This window comes from Oncorhynchus nerka, linkage group LG11, assembly GCF_034236695.1.
Source record: "Oncorhynchus nerka isolate Pitt River linkage group LG11, Oner_Uvic_2.0, whole genome shotgun sequence".
Taxonomy (NCBI): Eukaryota; Metazoa; Chordata; class Actinopteri; order Salmoniformes; family Salmonidae; genus Oncorhynchus; species Oncorhynchus nerka.
The window spans coordinates 65,572,409-65,589,819 of NC_088406.1; the positions used below are offsets into that span (position 1 = coordinate 65,572,409).

Sequence of the window (17,411 nt, forward strand, 5' to 3'; positions counted from 1 at the left end):
GTAACGAGTGGAGGACAGAGGAGCGTCTTAAAGAAGAAGTTACAGGTCTGTGAGAGCCAGAAATCTTGCTTGTTTGTTGGTGACCAAATACTTATTTTCCACCATAATTTGCAAATAAATTCATAAAAAATCCTACAATGTGATTTTCTGGATTTTTTTTTCTCATTTTGTCTGTCATAGTTGAAGTGTACCTATGATGAAAATTACAGGCCTCTCATCTTTTTAAGTGGGAGAACTTGCACAATTGGTGGCTGACTAAATACTTTTTTGGCCCACTGTATAAGTACCTAGGTGTCTGGCTAGACTGTAAACTCTCCTTCCAGACTCATATCAAACATCTCCTATCCAAAATCAAATCTAGATTCGGCTTTCTATTCCACGACAAAGCCTCCTTCACTCACGCCGCCAAACTTACCCTAGTAAAACTGACTATCCTACCGATCCTCGACTTTGGCGATGTCATCTACAAAATGGCTTCCAATACTCTACTCAGAAAACTGGATGCAGTTTATCACAGTGCCATCCGCTTTGTTACTAAAGCACCTTATACCACCCACCACTGCGACTTGTATGCTCTAGTCGGCTGGTCCTCGCTACATATTCGTCACCAGACTCACTGGCTCTAGGTCATCTACAAGTCCATGCTAGGTAAAGCTCCGTCTTATCTCAGTTCACTGGTCACGATGGCAACACCCACCCGTAGCACGCGCTCCAGCAGGTGTATCTCACTGATCATCCCTAAAGCCAACACCTAATTTGGCCACCTTTCCTTCCAGTTCTCTGCTGCCTGTGACTGGAACGAATTGCAAAAATCGCTGAAGTTGGAGACTTTTATCTCCCTCACCAACTTTAAACATCTGCTATTTGAGCAGCTAACCGATCGCTGCAGCTGTACATAGTCTATCGGTAAATAGCTCACCCAATTTACCTACCTCATCCCCGTACTGTTATTTATTTATTTACTTTTCTGCTCTTTTGCACAGCAGTATCTGAACCTGCACATGACCATCTGATCATTTATCACTCCAGTGTTAATCTGCTAAAATTGTAATTATTCGCCTACCTCCTCATGCCTTTTGCACACAATGTATATAGACTCCTTTTTTCTTTTTTTCTACTGTGTTATTGACTTGTTTATTGTTTATTCCATGTGTAACTCTGTGTTGCTGTCTGTTCACACTGCTATGCTTTATCTTGGCCAGGTCGCAGTTGTAAATGAGAACTTGTTCTCAACTAGCCTACCTGGTTAAATAAAGGTGAAATAAAAATAAAATAAAACCTGGGTCGTGTTCACTATAAAACCAATAAAATACAGGCTCGCAAGTTGAAATCTGTTCATTTATTACTTCACAAAGAGAAGCACCCCAAAAACATCAGTGAAATCACTTAAAGAGATTCTCCGGTACTTGTGTATACTTGTTAGCCAGTAGTTCTGAAAGTAATGCTCACGAGCCAAAAGTGGTCCCCGGAAATTGCGTACTACGTCACATATGTGCAGATATGTGCACCACGTCATTGCTTGCTCTCTCTCTCGCTCTGCTGTTTGTGCATCTTGCTAACTGTCACTCAAATGGCGAGGGGCTAAAAGCTCATTGGCTGAACCTCGTTGCTAGGGGGCTTTCCCGCGTGGGTGACAAAGTATGGAAAATGGCGCCACACAGCTTCCAGAAAACAGTCGCTTTCAAACTCTGGATTTTGTGGCTAATTGAGGCAAGACAGTAATTATGCATGTATGAACCACACATTGACACATCCAACTCAAAGCGGGTGGTTGAAAAAAATACTTCTTTGTCATCAAAGTTCCGGAGCATGTCTTTAAATATGACATTTTCTATTTAAAGCCTATTTATAATACATTGTTTTGGATCCTCTTACATTCTCTTCACCACATTGGCCCGCATAATATGATCTTATTATTACAAATGTTATAAGATCAGTGATAATAATGGATGTTCTCACACACAGCGGTGGAAATATGGGAAAGTTGCAGTATTCATAAAGCATCTCAGAGTAGCAGTACTGATCTAGGATCAGGTCCCCTCCCCCTGTCCATGTTATCTAATTCATTATGATCTAAAAGGCAAAACAGATCCTAGATCACCACTCCTACTCTCATAGTTGGAGAGCAACTGTGATGTGGATGAACCAAATGTTATTTTTCGGGATGCGCAAATCAAATCAATAGCAAAGCAACTCTCAAGTCTTAAAAAGATGAGAGAACAACCAACAAGCATACGCAGCAAAACTATGGCTTTACATTCTCATAGTGCATTTCAGGCTTCTAAAGGTACTACGCATACCCGAGTGCCAGTCTGTTCGTGCTATCATGTCAACTTCTTTTCATGCCATGTTTGGCTTGACAATGAGCAATGGAGTTGGCAAGAGCACAAACAGATCTGGGACCAGGCTAGCACAAAAAAAAGACTTGCTTCCCAGGCACTTACAATAAAGCACACACATTTCATTTATGAATAATTCAATTCATTATTACATGACAGTATTATCTTTTAGATTCAAGCGCTACTACATACACACTATGTCTCCGTCTCAAATGGCACCCCATATCCTATATAGTGTATATAGTGCATTACTTTTGACCATAGCCCCCATAGGGCTCTGGTCAAAAGTCGTGCACAATATAAGGAATATGTTGCCATTTGGGATGTTCTGTACCCTAAATAAATAGCCTAGCAGCAACAATGTACCTGCTAAATGAAGCCTTGCTCCAATGAGGTGGTTCTACTGTCGTTGTCATGGGGACAGTGATATCGGGGTTCAGGTGCATCCATCTTACTTCATACAGTACTGTTAGCTAGTAATACAGTTTGTTATATTTGACCTCATACAGTACTGTTAACTGTAAATACTGTTTTTATTTGACCTCATGCAGTATTGTTAACTGTAAATAATGTTTTGTTTTTAAACACTGAACACGGTTGGTTGGTCGGATTCAACCAGCTTTTGGAGTTGATTTGAGCAACACATCTGTCTGTGATTTTCTCTCATACGGTACTGTTAACTGTAAATACTGTTTAAAATGTCAAGATGGTTGGTTGGTTGGTTGGTTGGTTCTCCAGATTGAATCAGGTTTCGACAAGTACTCTTTCCCACGTTTATACAAATAAATACTTCTCTGTAAAACTAATCTAAAACTCTCCGTAAAAGCTCACGTGCTGACCTTAAAGGTTTCGGTGACAGGTACTGATTTGGCATTTCTATATAACTATACAGACATTTCACGTTCCAATTTCATGATATGCAACAAGTTCAATAACATGATTCTCTAAAAACAAAGTTCCATCAATATTGTTACAAACTAGGCTGTGCCTGCACAACACCTCAAACACCGTACCACTGTCCTGAACTTAGCTATGATTGGCTGAAATGACAACGGCTAATGATGTCATCTCAAAACCTAGGTTGTGTCCCACATGGCACCCAATTTCCTATGTAGTATACTGCCTTTGAACAGGGCCCATATGGTTCTGGTCAAAAGTAGTGCACTATATAGGAAATAGGGTGCCATTTGGGACTCATGCCACATTTCGGGTGGACACATTGTGATGCACGGAGACATTTCAAATACTAACTCTGGGAAGAACACAGGGACATAGCGGTAGTGACCCAGGGTGTGTCCAAACTTTTACCCTATGGGCCCTGGTTAAATGTAGTGCACTATATAGGGTGCCATTTCAGACACAGCCGCAGACTTGACCAAGTGGGCATAGCACTTAGTGGACTTACAATGACAGGTCTGACATGGACATAAAGAAGGGGACACGGGGAAAGATTTCAGGTGCAGATTGATAGTCAAAATAATATGGATGTGCAGGCCCCATGGGCTGGTGGTCTAGGCACATGGATTTGGAACTTGAGGTTCCCTTTCTCCACCATTCCCACTTTGTCTCCTCCTAATCTGTATTCTCCGCTGGATGTACAGACAAAATAAAGACAAGTATAGATACAGGGAGGGAACCGGGAAAGACAAACAAACACTGTCTGATAAAATATTACTACCAGACTGGCTGCTAGGCCTAAATGAATGAAGTGACTGTGGTGTGGTTGGGTGGGGGAGGTAGTTCAACGTTACACCAGCCAATCTGATGGCGAAAGAGATTCCGTTCCTGTCCACTACAGAATACTGAGAGCTGTGCTTCCGGTTGGTTGAAGGGTGACCTGAAATGGTACTAATAACCTTCATGTAATTTTTGGTCATCGGAAATATTATTGCTTAGTTATTGAATTGCCGAACCTCGATTTCCATGGAGATTTCCATGGTTTTAATTCAAATAAATATGAGTTAAATGTATATTTTAGGATTTCTTTGGCATGTCATACCTAAAACAGTCATGAGTATATTGAGTGTGTATTTTGATGTCAAATTAAAAACGGCTTAAGGGAGACATGGACCCAAGTCTAAACTCCTGTGCACAACATTGTGTTCACTGTCCTTGTTGAAAATGACAACCATCAATGTCATCATCATGACGATGGTCTATAATGATATTTTACAATTAAACGACGATGATATTTGACTGTTAGTTCGGTCAAGATTCTTAGGCCTAATTGCTGAGATGTCCATTAGTATGGTTTTTGGTATGGCCATTTTCTGATTGCCTTAAGGTTTCTCTCTCTCTTTCTGATTGGTTAGCGGCCTCCCTCTCACGCTTCTCCACCTTCTCTCGCATCAGGTTCCTACGGTGATAGATCAGGTATCCAGGCAACAGGAATCCAGCCAATGAGGCAATGAGCAGGCTCAGGTTGATCTGTTGATTGGAGGATAGAGTTAGTCAGAGAAAGAACGTGTTTGAGACATACTTTTCTAATAAATCTTATTGCCTCAATTTTATATTTCTGTCCATTCACATGAATCAGTTGTAATTAATTTGCCTTATAATCTCAGTAGTATGTATGTGACCTGTGTGTGTGTATGCTCTCCGTGCGTGTTTGTGTGTGTGTGTGTGTGGCCTCACCCAGTAGGGGTCTCCTCCCAGGTGTCCCACCATGATGACGAAGAGAGGCTGCTGGAGGAGAGCGAACAGCGCGCTGATCATCGACTGCATCCCCGTCAATGTCCCAAAGTGATTGGACGGATATCTGGAAGGGGCGGGATGTAATGGTTACCTCTCCAATCAAAACTGACTGTACCATACTTAACCAAAACAGACACCTTACCTGTAGCACCAATGTTTTGTTAAGAAAATGCATATTTTAAAGTTTAAAGTCCCTGTGCCTATTGATATGTAACAGTGTTTTCCAAATTATGTAACAAACCATTCTCAAAACTCTGACACACACACCTGCGAATCTAACTGAGACGATCATAGCGTGGGTGTAATATGCTGGAAAGCAAAAGTCCAACAAAGTGTTTAGTTGACGTTGTAATGTACTTACACAGCAGCATAGAGTCCTCCAGCACAGGAGTGGACGAAACCTCTGACCATGGTGTGGACGATGAAGGAAATTATCTGGGAGGGAGGAAAAGAGAGAAAAAGGAGAGAGAAAGAGAAAGTGGGGTAGTAGGAAAATAAAAGGATAGGGGGGTGGAGAGGAAGAGAAATAGTTGATTTTATTTTCATTTAAAAACACAATACAACCACACGTGGATACTGCTGCATTTCAAAATCATCAAGGATAACACAAACAAGTTCCATTGTGGTCCTCTTGAAAATACATGAAAACTAAATATATATACCCCAAAAAATACATAATCTCATCAATCGAGAGAAGACAGTAAAAGGAATCAAATAGACCAATAACATTCATTTATACTATTATACTTTCTCTTAGCCTGTTCTGTTTTAAAGCATTAACATTTTCTTAAGGTTTGGCCTTAACTCCAAAGTGCAGGGATGGGTTTTATTTGGTTACAGCAAACCAAAGATAGATAGATTGTTTTTAAGAACCTGTAGCAGTATTCATTCCGTCAACAGAAATAGTGACTAAAATAAATCACCTATTTTTCCGTGACACTATAACTGACCAAATAGACCCAGAAAAAACTATACGTTTATAAAAGGCTAATTGATCATTAGAAAACCTTTTTGCAATTATGTTAGCACAGCTGAAAACTTGTCCTGATTAAAGTAGCAATACAACTGGCCTTCTTTAGACTAGTTTAGTATCTGGAGCATCAGCATTTGTGGGTACCCGCAAACACCAGTCTCAGCGTCAACAGTGAAGAGGCGACTCCGGGATGCTGGCCATCCAGACAGAATTGCAAAGAAAAAGCCATATCTCAGACTGGCAAATAAAAAGACAAGATTAAGATGGGCAAAAAAACAGACACTGGACAGAGGAACTCTGCCTAGACGGCCAGCATCGTGGAGTTGCCTTTTCACTGTTGATGTTGAGACGGGTACTATTTAATGAAGCTGCCACTTGAGTACTTGTGAGGCATGTGACGCTCGTCGGATGTGGCAAGGCTTGCAAACTTTACAGACTACAAAGGAAAGCACAGCCGAGAGCTGCCCAGTGACACAAGCCTGCCAGATGAGCTAAATTACTTCTATGTTCGCTTCGAGGCAAGTAACACTGAAACATGCATGACAGCATCAGCTGTTCCAGACGACTGTGTGATCACGCTCTCCACAGCCGATCTGAGTAAGACCTTTAAACAGGTCAACATTCACAAGGCCGCAGGGCCAGGCGGATTAGAAGGACGTGTACTCCGAACATGCGCTGACCAACTGGCAAGTGTCTTCACTGACATTTTCAACCTCTTCCTGTCTGATTCTGTAATACCAACATGTTTGAAGCAGACCATCATAGTCCCTGTGCCCAAGAACACTAAGGTAACCTGCCTAAATGACTACCGACCCCTAGCACTCACGTCTGTAGGCATGAAGTGCTTTGAAAGGCTGGTCATGGCTCATATCAACACCAGTATCCAAGAAACACTAGACCCACTCCAATTTGCATACCGCCCTAACAGATCCACAGATGATGCAATCTCTATTGCCCTCCACACTGCCCTTTCCCACCTGGACAAAAGGATCCCCTATGTGAGAATGCTATTTATTAACTACAGCTCAGTGTTCAACACCATAGTTCCCTCAAAGCTCATCACTAAGCTAAGGACCTTGGGACTAAACCCCTCCCTCTGTAACTGGATCCTGGACGTCCTGACGGGCTTCTCCCAGGTGGTAAGGGTAGGTAACAACAAATCTGCCACGCTGATCCTCAACACAGGGGTCCCTCAGGGGTGTGTGCTCAGTCCCCTCCCGTACTCCCTGTTCACTCATGACTGCGAGGCTAGGCACAACTGCAACACCATCATTAAGTTGTGCTGATGACAGTGGTAGGCCTGATCACAGACGAGACAGCCTATAATCAAATCAAATTCTATTTGTCACATACACATGGTTAGCAGATGTTAATGCGAGTGTAGCGAAATGCTTGTGCTTCTAGTTCTGACAATGCAGTAATAACCAACGAGTAATCTAACCTAACAGTTTCACAACAACTACCTTATACACACAAGTGTAAAGGGATGAAGAATATGTACATAAAGATATATGAATGAGTGATGGTACAGAACGGCATAGGCAAGATGCAGTAGATGGTATCGAGTACAGTATATACATATGAGATGAGTAATGTAGGGTATGTAAACATATAAAAGTGGCATTGTTTAAAGTGGCTAGTGATACATGTATTACATACAGATGGCAAGATGCAGTAGATGGTATAGAGTACAGTATATACATATGAGATGAGTAATGTAGGTTATGTAAACATTATATTAAGTGTTTAAAGTGGCTAGTGATACAGGTCAGAGACCTGGCCATGTGGTGCCAGGACAACAACCTCTCCCTCAACTTGATAAAGACAAAGGAGATGATTGTGGACTACAGGAAAAGGAGGACCGAGCATGTCCGCATGCTCATTGACAGGGCTGTAGTGGAGCAAGTTGAGAACTTTAAGTTCCTTGGTGTCCACATCACCAACAAACTAACATGGTCCAAGCACACCAAGACAGTTGTGAAGAGGGCACAACAAAACCTATTCCCCCTTAGGAGACTGAAAAGATTTGGCATGGGTCCTCAGATCCTCAAAAGCTTCTACAGCTGCACCATCGAGAGCATCCTGACTGGTTGCATCACTGCTCGGCCTTCGACCGCAAGCCATGCAGGACCTCTATAGCAGGCGGTGTCAGAGGAAGGCCCTAAAAATTGGCAGAGACTCCAGCCACCCTAGTCATAGACTGTTCTCTCTGCTACCGCACGGCAAGCGATACCGGGGAGCCAGGTCTAGGTGCAAGAGGCATCTAAACAGCTTCTACCCCCAAGCCATGAAACTCCTCAACATCTAATCAAATGGCTACCCAGACTATTTGCACCTCAATTCGGACTCAAGGTTTAGTGACTCGACTACATTACTGGATACTGAAGTATCAAAAGTAAATGTAATTGCTAAAATTTACTTAAATATCAAAAGTAAAAGTATGAATAATTTAAAATTCCTTATATAAGCAAACAAGGCCGCACCATTTTCTTTCTTTTTTTAAAACATTTGCGGCCAAGAGTGTGCAAAGCTGTCTTCAAGGCAAAGGGTGGCTATTTGAAGATTTTCTCAAATAAACAAATTAAATCATATTTTCTAACACTTTTTTGGATACTACATGTGTCCATGTGTGTTATTTCATAGTTTTGGTGGTCTTCGCTATAATTCTACAATGTAGAAATAGTAAAAAATATAAGAAAAACCCTTGAATGAGTAGTTGTTGTAGTGGAGAAGGTGGAAAGTTTTAGTTCCTCGGCGTACACATCACGAACAAACTGAAATGGTCCACCCACACAGACAGCGTGATGAAGAAGGCGCAACAGTGCCTCTTCAACCTCAGGAGACTGAAGAAATTTGGCTTGTCATCTAAAACACTCACAAACTTTTACAGATGCACAATCGAGAGCATCCTGTCGGGCTGTATCACCACCTGGTACGGCAATTGCACTACCCTCAACCGCAAGGCTCTCAAGAGGGTAGTGCGGTCTGCACAATGCATCACCGGCACAAACTACCTGCCCTCCAGGACACCTACAGCACCCGATGTCACAGGAAGGCCAAAAAGATCATCAAGGATAACAACTACCTGAGCCACTGCCTGTTCATGCCTACTATCATTGTAACGGTCTTCTTCCTCCTCTGATGAGGAGCAGTAGGACGGATCGGAGGACCAATGCGCAGCGTGGTAAGTGTTCATGATACTTTTAATAGAACACAGAAAAATACTAAATAACAACGTGAAATAACAAAAACCGAAACAGTTCCGTGTGGAACAAACAGACACAGAAAATAATCACCCACAAATCAAGGGTGAAAACAGGCTGCCTAAGTATGGTTCTCAATCAGGGACAACGATTGACAGCTGCCTCTGATTGAGAACCATGCCAGGCCAAACACAGAAAAACCAACTCATAGAAAAACAAACATAGACAATCCACCCAACTCACGCCCTGAGCATACTAAAACAAAGACAACAAAAAAACTAAGGTCAGAATGTGACAATCATCCAGAAGGCGAGGTCAGTACAGGTGCATCAAAGCTGGGACCGAGAGACTGAAAAACAGCTTCTATCTCAAGGCCATCAGACTGTTAAACAGCCATCACTAACAAAGAGAGGCTGCTGCCAACATACAGACTCAAATCTCTGGCCATTTAAATAAATGGACTTAATAAAGGTATCACTAGTCACTTTAAATAATGCCACTTTAATAATGTTTACATATCCTATATTACTCATCTCATATGTATAGTGTATTCTATACCATCTACTGCATCTTGCCTATGCCGCACGCCATCGCTCATCCATATATATATATATATATATATATATGTACATATTCTATTCATCCCTTTACATTTGTGTGTTATAAGGTAGTTGTTGTGAATTTGTTAGATTACTTGTTAGATATTACTCCATAGTCGGAACTAGAAACACAAGCATTTCGCTACACTCGCATTAACATCCGCTAACCATGTGTATGTGACCAATCGAATTTGATTTGCTGTCTCTTTTATAACTAATGATTAATAATAGTTAAAGCTCAGAAACCAAACCTATCAATAGGCCAAGGCTATGTATGTGTGTGCACATGGAAGTAAGTGACTTATGTTGACTATAGGTTAATGAGGCGATACAAATGTGATGCGACTAAAAATGAAAGGGCATTTAGTTGACTAAAATGACGCACCGTTTTCAGCATTTTGACTATAACTAGACTAAATCATTATTCACCTGACAAGTGTGATTAAGACTAAAATATATTTGTGTAAAAATGCTAAAATAAACACTGACATGTAGCCAGGGTTCTTGTCACAAGGCGAGTTATCAGCATTTTATGTTTATTTACCTGTACATGGGGTCGGTAGGGAGGCATGGTCATGTGACTGTGTTCCTACCTGTATTGGGCCACGTTCAGTAGGGAAATGTTGCGTAACGTTGCAGATCAAAATATCACAAATAGAGCTGACGTGATTCCTTTTTTAACATTTCAGAGAGAGGCAAATTTGTCTATATAATATATTCCTATCGAAACGTTCCATAACGCTGTGTCCTGCTGAGCGCACCCCAGGTGAGGTGTGTGAGGTAGGGGTAGGGTCATGTGGCTGTCTTCTTACCTGTACAGGCAGGTTGTCTAGCATCTGGATGACTCCGAAGATGACCAGTAGAACGTTGGTGATGATGAAAGCGCGGATGGCATTGGTCAGTTTCTGGATCTTCCTGTCTCTCTTCGGGGGTTCAAGTTGGCTGGAGAGAAGAGGTCAGGGATAAATGAAATAAAAAAGCATCAGGAAAATAACAAGGGTTGTGTTTGTTAGGGAACGCTACAGAAAACATTTTTAAAAATGTTTGCAATCGATTTAAAAAAAAAAATTTTTACTCAGTTTTCTTTAGTTAATTAATGTCTAAGGAACACAACCCTGCTCTCTCTCTCAGCATGTCATGCTTGGTCTCCTCTGAATTATTGAATTATTGGATGAACAGCTTATGTCGCCAGCTAGTGGTGACTTTGTATTAATGCATCCCAGGCACCAATAGACACATACAAGGACATGCAGTTTACTAGGGGGAGTAGGAATGACTAGGTGAATGTGTTTAAAATACCTCGGGCCCAGATATTTTCTTAGTGGGCTGTAAGTGTAAACACTGTCCAATCAGCATGATGGATGAGATTGAGTGGTTTATAACTGAAGTTCCTATGTTCTCTCTCTCTCTTGGTTCCGGTCTCTCTCTGTTTCACTCTCACTCCCTCTCTGTCACACACACGTGCATGCACACACGCACACCTCTGGTCTACGTCGCACTCCTTCATCCTCCAGTCCATGATGTAGCCAATCAGAGGACAGGTGAGGAGGCAGAGCAGCTGCAGGGAGCCAAACACTGACGAGTAGAAACCCACTGAGGAGAGGAGACCCACGGTCAGAAAACACACACACATACGTAGTCACTAAACAGTACAACACACACAGGCCCTCTCGCTCTCTCTCACAAACCCGAACGCACGCACACATTCACAAACACACAACTCTCTCCACACACACAATGGAATGTCCAATGGAATGTTCCAATGGAATGTCTCATTCTCTCACCTTGTTGCTCTGCCTCCATCAATAGATCCTTAGAGGCTGAAAACAGAAAACACACAGAAAATCATGGAAGTCCCAAATTCCCACCCACTAACATCATAACAAATCACAGATGCCATTCTCCTACAACTGTGACCATTCAGTGCCACAGATATTCAAGTCAAATGTTTTTTTACAGCGCATTTCACGTCTCAATATACTTTACAACAACAAAAAAAGATTAAGATATGTGGCAGACTGACCTCTGCGCTCACATTTTGTGTCACGTCACTTAATATGGGAAACAAAAGGTGAGCCATTAGCAAATCAGTCTTGCTAATGTGACAGTGCCCACATCTTAAAACCGTTACAAGTGATTGGTCCTTACGGTGTGGGTCTCCGTGGGTAACCAGGAATTCCAGCATCCTGTTCATGGCGCCCATAAAAAAGATGATGCGCAGCTGGGTCATTGCCATGGTGATGAGACTCCACAGGAAGATGGGCGAGCAGACTGAACTACGAAACGGAGGGCCACCTGTCAGGGGAAAGAAGGGGCGGTGGTAAGAATTTAACATGAGATAATGATACTTGGGTAAGTTTCTTTGTCAATTTGTTAACACATTTTTATAAAAAAGTTGAACAGAGATTTTATAGTAGGGTTGAGCTCAATATCGTCCATTGATTCTGGTTGGTGAGTGAAGCCCTGGAAGACCAGCTCTGACCGGTTCTGACCAGTTCCATTTAACTGTATCCGGTTCTAAGCAGTTATGTCTAGTTCTGACTGGTTCTCTAACAAGCTCTATCTGATTCTAACCGTTTTTGTTGTGATCCTATGCTATTCCTCACCCTGTGTCTGCTCTCCAGGTGGGAGGTGCTCTGACGAGGGATCTGCCTCCTGCTGCTTCGGCGCCATCTTCTCTCCCAACGTGGTCACATGACTGTAGAATCTGTCCCCCGTCACCTTGTCATCCATCACCGTGCCACTCAGCTTCACCTCCTTGCTGAGGGAGCAAGGAGAGAGAGAAGGGGAAGGAAGTGAAGTGAAGTGAAGTGAGGAATTGGAGCAATGGAGAAAGAAAACCTCCCTCTGTAATTCAATGATTTGGGTCACTGTAACAGTCTATAACATTAGAGTTACGTCATGTAATGTTGTGTTATTATAGTAACGTTGTCATGGATACTGACGTGTAGCTGATGTCCTCGGGTGCGGGGAAAGCCTCCATCGGCCAATTAAGGAAGCAGTTGAGGAAGACGAGACCGGCTAGCCCCGACCACACCCACATGATCACCCTGAAGGACACACCTAGATCATAGATCAACTGGAGAGAAGAAACAGAGGGAGCGAGAGAGAGAAGTACGGGAAAGAGTTTAGCAAATTGAACTATAATATATCACAATATCAAATAAAGCCATCAAGTAATGCCTTTCTGTGAAACCTCAATCAATCAATCAGCATTTGTCACAAGGTGCTTACCGTAACAAACACTGACCTAAACTCCCAGAGGGAACTGAGGAGTAACTCTCCTACCTTGACTCCAGGGAATGTGACGGCTGAAGACGCGTAGGAACCAATCATTAGAGACAGGATGGTGGAGCGCACGTTCCCAAACATGTTGGGTAACTAGGAGACAGAGAGAAGGAGAGAGAGAGGGGGGAGACAGCAAGAGAGACAGAGAGAGGGAGAGAGAGAAGAGAGGGAGAGAGAAGAGAGGTAGAGAGAGAAGGGAAGGAGAGATAAGAGATGAGAGAGAGAGAGATAAGAGAGAGAGAGAAACAGAAAGATCACAGGTGAGCACAGTGACTGTATTAATTGAGTCCATGTACAGTTCCTTCAGAATGTATTCATAACCCTTGACTTATTCCACATTTTGTTGTGTTCAAAATAGATTAAATGTATGTTTCTTTTCCTCACCCATCTACACACATTGCCCCATAATGACAAAGTGAAAACATGTTTTTAGAACATTTTTCAAACTGATTGAAAATGAAACACAGAAATATCAAATGTACATACAGTGGGTAGTATTTGATACACCTGACAATTTTGCATGTTTTCCTACTTAGAGGTCTGTAGAGGTCTGTCATTTTTATCATAGGTACACTTCAACTATGAAAGACGGAATCTAAAACAAAAATCCAGAAAGTCACATTATATGATTTTTAAGTAAAACATTTGCATTTTATTGCATGACATAAGTATTTGATACATAAGAAAAGCAGAACTTAATATTTGGTACAGAAACCTTTGTCTGCAATTACAGAGATCATACGTTTCCTGTAGTTCTTGACCAGGTTTGTACACACTGCAGCAGGATTTTGGCCCACTCCTCCATACAGACCTTCTCCAGATCCTTCAGGTTTCAGGGCTGTCGCTGGGCAATATGGACTTTCAGCTCCCTCCAAAGATGTTCTATTTGGTTCAGGTCTGGAGACTGGCTAGGCCACTCCGGGACATTGAGATGCTTCTTACGGAGCCACTCCTTAGTTGCCCTGGCTGTGTGTTTCGGGTCGTTGTCATGCTGGAAGACCCAGCTACGACCCATCTTCAATGATCTTACTGAGGGAAGGAGGTTCTTGGCCAAGATCTCGCGATACATGGCCCCATCCATCCTCCCCTCAATACGGCGCAGTCCTCCTGTCCCCTTTGCAGAAAAGCATCCTCAAAGAATGATGTTTCCACCTCCATGCTTCACGGTTGGGATGGTGTTCTTGGGGTTGTACTCATCCTTCTTCTTCCTTCAAACACGGCGAGTGGAGTTTAGACCAAATAGCTCTATTTGTGTCTCATCAGACCACATGACATTCTCCCATTCCTCCTCTGGATCATACAGATGGTCATTTTCAAACTTCAGACGGGCCTGGACATGCGCTGGCTTGAGCAGGGGGACCTTGCGTGCGCTGCAGGATTTTAGTCCATGATGGCGTAGTGTGTTACTAATGGTTTTCTTTGAGACTGTGGTCCCAGCTCTCTTCAGGTCATTGACCAGGTCCTGCCGTGTAATTCTGGGCTGATCCCTCACCTTCCTCATGATCATTGATACCCCACGAGGTGAGATCTTGCATGGAGCCCCAGACCAAGGGTGATTGACCGTCATCTTGAACTTCTTCCATTTTCTAATAATTGCACCAACAGTTGTTGCCTTCTCACCAAGCTGCTTGGCTATTGTCCTGTAGCCCATCCCAGCCTTGTGCAGGTCTACAATTGTATCGCTGATGTCCTTACACAGCTCTCTGGTCTTGGCCATTGTGGAGAGGTTGGAGTCTGTTTGATTGAGTGTGTGGACAGGTGTCTTTTATACAGGTAACAAGTTCAAACAGGTGCAGTTAATACAGGTAATGAGTGGACAACAGGAGGGCTTCTTAAAGAAAAACTAACTTACTGGTTGGTAGGTGATCAAATACTTATGTCATGCAATAAAATGCAAATGAATTACTTAAAAATCATACAATGTGATTTTCTGGATTTTCAGACCTCCACATGCTTTGTAAGTAGGAAAACCTGCAAAATCGGCAGTGTATCAAATACTTGTTCTCCCCACTGTATCTATTCACAACCCTGAGTCAATTCTTTGTAGAAGTACATTTGGCAGTGATTACAGCTGTGAGGCTATTTGGGTAAGTCTCTAAGAGCTTTGAACACCTGGATTGTACAATATTTGCCCATTATATTTTTTTTTTGTAATTATTCAAGCTCTGTCAAGTTGATTGTTCAAATCAAATCAAATTTTATTGGTCACATACACTTGGTTAGCAGATGTTAATGCGAGTGTAGCGAAATGCTTGTGCTTCTAGTTCTGACAGTGCAGTAATACCTAACAAGTAATCCAACAATTTCACAACAACTACCTTAAACACACACAAGTGTAAAGGAATGAATAAGAATATGTACATATAAATATATGGGTGAGCGATGGCGGAATGGCATAGGCAAGATGCAGCAGATGGTATAGAGTACAGTATATACATATGAGAAGAGTAATGTAGAGTATGTAAACATTATATAAATTGGCATTGTTTAAAGTGACTAGAGATACATTTATTACATATAATTGTTAATTTTTAAAGTGGCTAGAGATTTGAGTCAGTATGTTGGCAGCAGCCACTCAATGTTAGTGATGGCTGTTTAACAGTCTGATGGCCTTGAGATAGAAGCTGTTTTTCAGTCTATCGGTCTCAGCTTTGATGCACCTGTACTGACCTCGCCTTCTGAATGATAGCGGGGTGAAAAGGCAGTGGCTCGGGTGGTTGTTGTCCTTGATAATCTTTTTGGCCTTCCTGTTACATTTTGGCCTTCCTGTTACGGTTGTGGGCGGAGCAGTTGCCGTCCCATGCGGTGATACAGCCCGACAGGATGCTCTCGATTGTGCATCTGTAAAAGTTTGTGAGTGTTTCTGGTGACAAGCCAAATTTCTTCAGCCTTCTGAGGTTGAAGAGGCGCTGTTGCGCCTTCTTCACCATGCTGTCTGTGTGGGTGGACCATTTCAGTTTGTCCGTGATGTGTACGCAGAGGAACCTAAAACTTTCCACTTCTCTCTGCTGTTTCCTGAAGTCCACGATCATCTCCTTTGTTTTGTTGACGTTGAGTGTGAGGTTATTTTTCTGACACCACACTCCGAGGGCCTTCACCTCCTCCCTGTAGGCCGTCTCGTCGTTGTTGATAATCAAGCCTATCACTGTAGTGTCGTCTGCAAACTTGATGATTGAGTTAGAGGCATGCAGGGCACGCAGTCATGGGTGAACAGGGAGTACAGGAGAGGGCTCAGAATGCACCCTTGTGGGGCCCCAGTGTTGAGGATCAGCGGGGTGGATTTGTTGTTACCTACCCTTACCACCTGGGAGAAGCCCGTCAGGAAGTCCAGGATCCAGTTGCACAGGGCGGGGTCAAGACCCAGGGTCTCGAGCTTACTGACGAGTTTGGAGGGTATATGGTGTTAAATGCTGAGCTCTAGCTGATGAACAGCATTCTTACATAGGTATTCGTCTAGTGCAGATGGGTTAGTGCAGTGTGCAGTGTGATTGCGATTGCGTTGTCTGTTTACCTATTGGGGCGGTAAGCAAATTGGAGTGGGTATAGGGTGTCAGGTAGGGTGGAGTTGATATGATCCTTGACTAGTCTCTCAAAGCACTTCATGGTGACGGAAGTGAGTGCTACGGGGCGATAGTCGTTTCTTTTTTATTTTTTATTTCACCTTTATTTAACCAGGTAGGCTAGTTGAGAACAAGTTCTCATTTGCAACTGCGACCTGGCCAAGATAAAGCATAGCAGTGTGAACAGACAACACATAGTTACACATGGAGTAAACAATTAACAAGTCAATAACACAGTAGAAAAAATGGGCAGTCTATATACAACGTGTGCAAAAGGCATGAGGAGGTAGGCGAATAATACAATTTTGCAGATTAACACTGGAGTGATAAATGATCAGATGGTCATGTACAGGTAGATATATTGGTGTGCAAAAGAGCAGAAAAGTAAATAAATAAAAAACAGTATAAAAACAGTATGGGAATGAGGTAGGTGAAAATGGGTGGGCTATTTACCAATAGACTATGTACAGCTGCAGCGATCGGTTAGCTGCTCGGATAGCTGATGTTTGAAGTTGGTGAGGGAGATAAAAGTCTCCAACTTCAGCGATTTTTGCAGTTCGTTCCAGTCACAGGCAGCAGAGTACTGGAACGAAAGGCGGCCAAATGAGGTGTTGGCTTTAGTGATGATTTAGCTCAGTTACCTTAGCTTTCTTGGGAACAGGAACAATGGTGGCCCTCTTGAAGCATGTGGGAACTGCAGACTGGGATAGGGATTGATTGAATATGTCTGTAAACGCACCAGCCAGCTGGTCTGC

At 42.6% G+C, this 17,411-nt stretch overlaps 1 protein-coding gene across 1 annotated transcript in view; it reads right to left on the minus strand.

Annotated features, from left to right (window-relative positions):
- Positions 1-1,324: 1,324 nt before the first annotated feature.
- Positions 1,325-17,411, minus strand: part of LOC115137347 (large neutral amino acids transporter small subunit 3-like) — a 44,663-nt gene continuing 28,576 nt past the window's right edge. The window contains exons 6-15 of the mRNA XM_029673632.2: positions 13,097-13,189; positions 12,754-12,887; positions 12,415-12,569; positions 11,957-12,103; positions 11,593-11,628; positions 11,290-11,401; positions 10,621-10,750; positions 5,395-5,468; positions 4,974-5,097; positions 1,325-4,766 (exon numbers count right to left, since the gene is read on the minus strand). Coding sequence (XP_029529492.2) covers positions 4,563-4,766; positions 4,974-5,097; positions 5,395-5,468; positions 10,621-10,750; positions 11,290-11,401; positions 11,593-11,628; positions 11,957-12,103; positions 12,415-12,569; positions 12,754-12,887; positions 13,097-13,189 — 1,209 coding nt within the window. The 3' untranslated portion in view covers positions 1,325-4,562. The remainder of the gene's footprint in view (positions 4,767-4,973; positions 5,098-5,394; positions 5,469-10,620; positions 10,751-11,289; positions 11,402-11,592; positions 11,629-11,956; positions 12,104-12,414; positions 12,570-12,753; positions 12,888-13,096; positions 13,190-17,411) is intronic.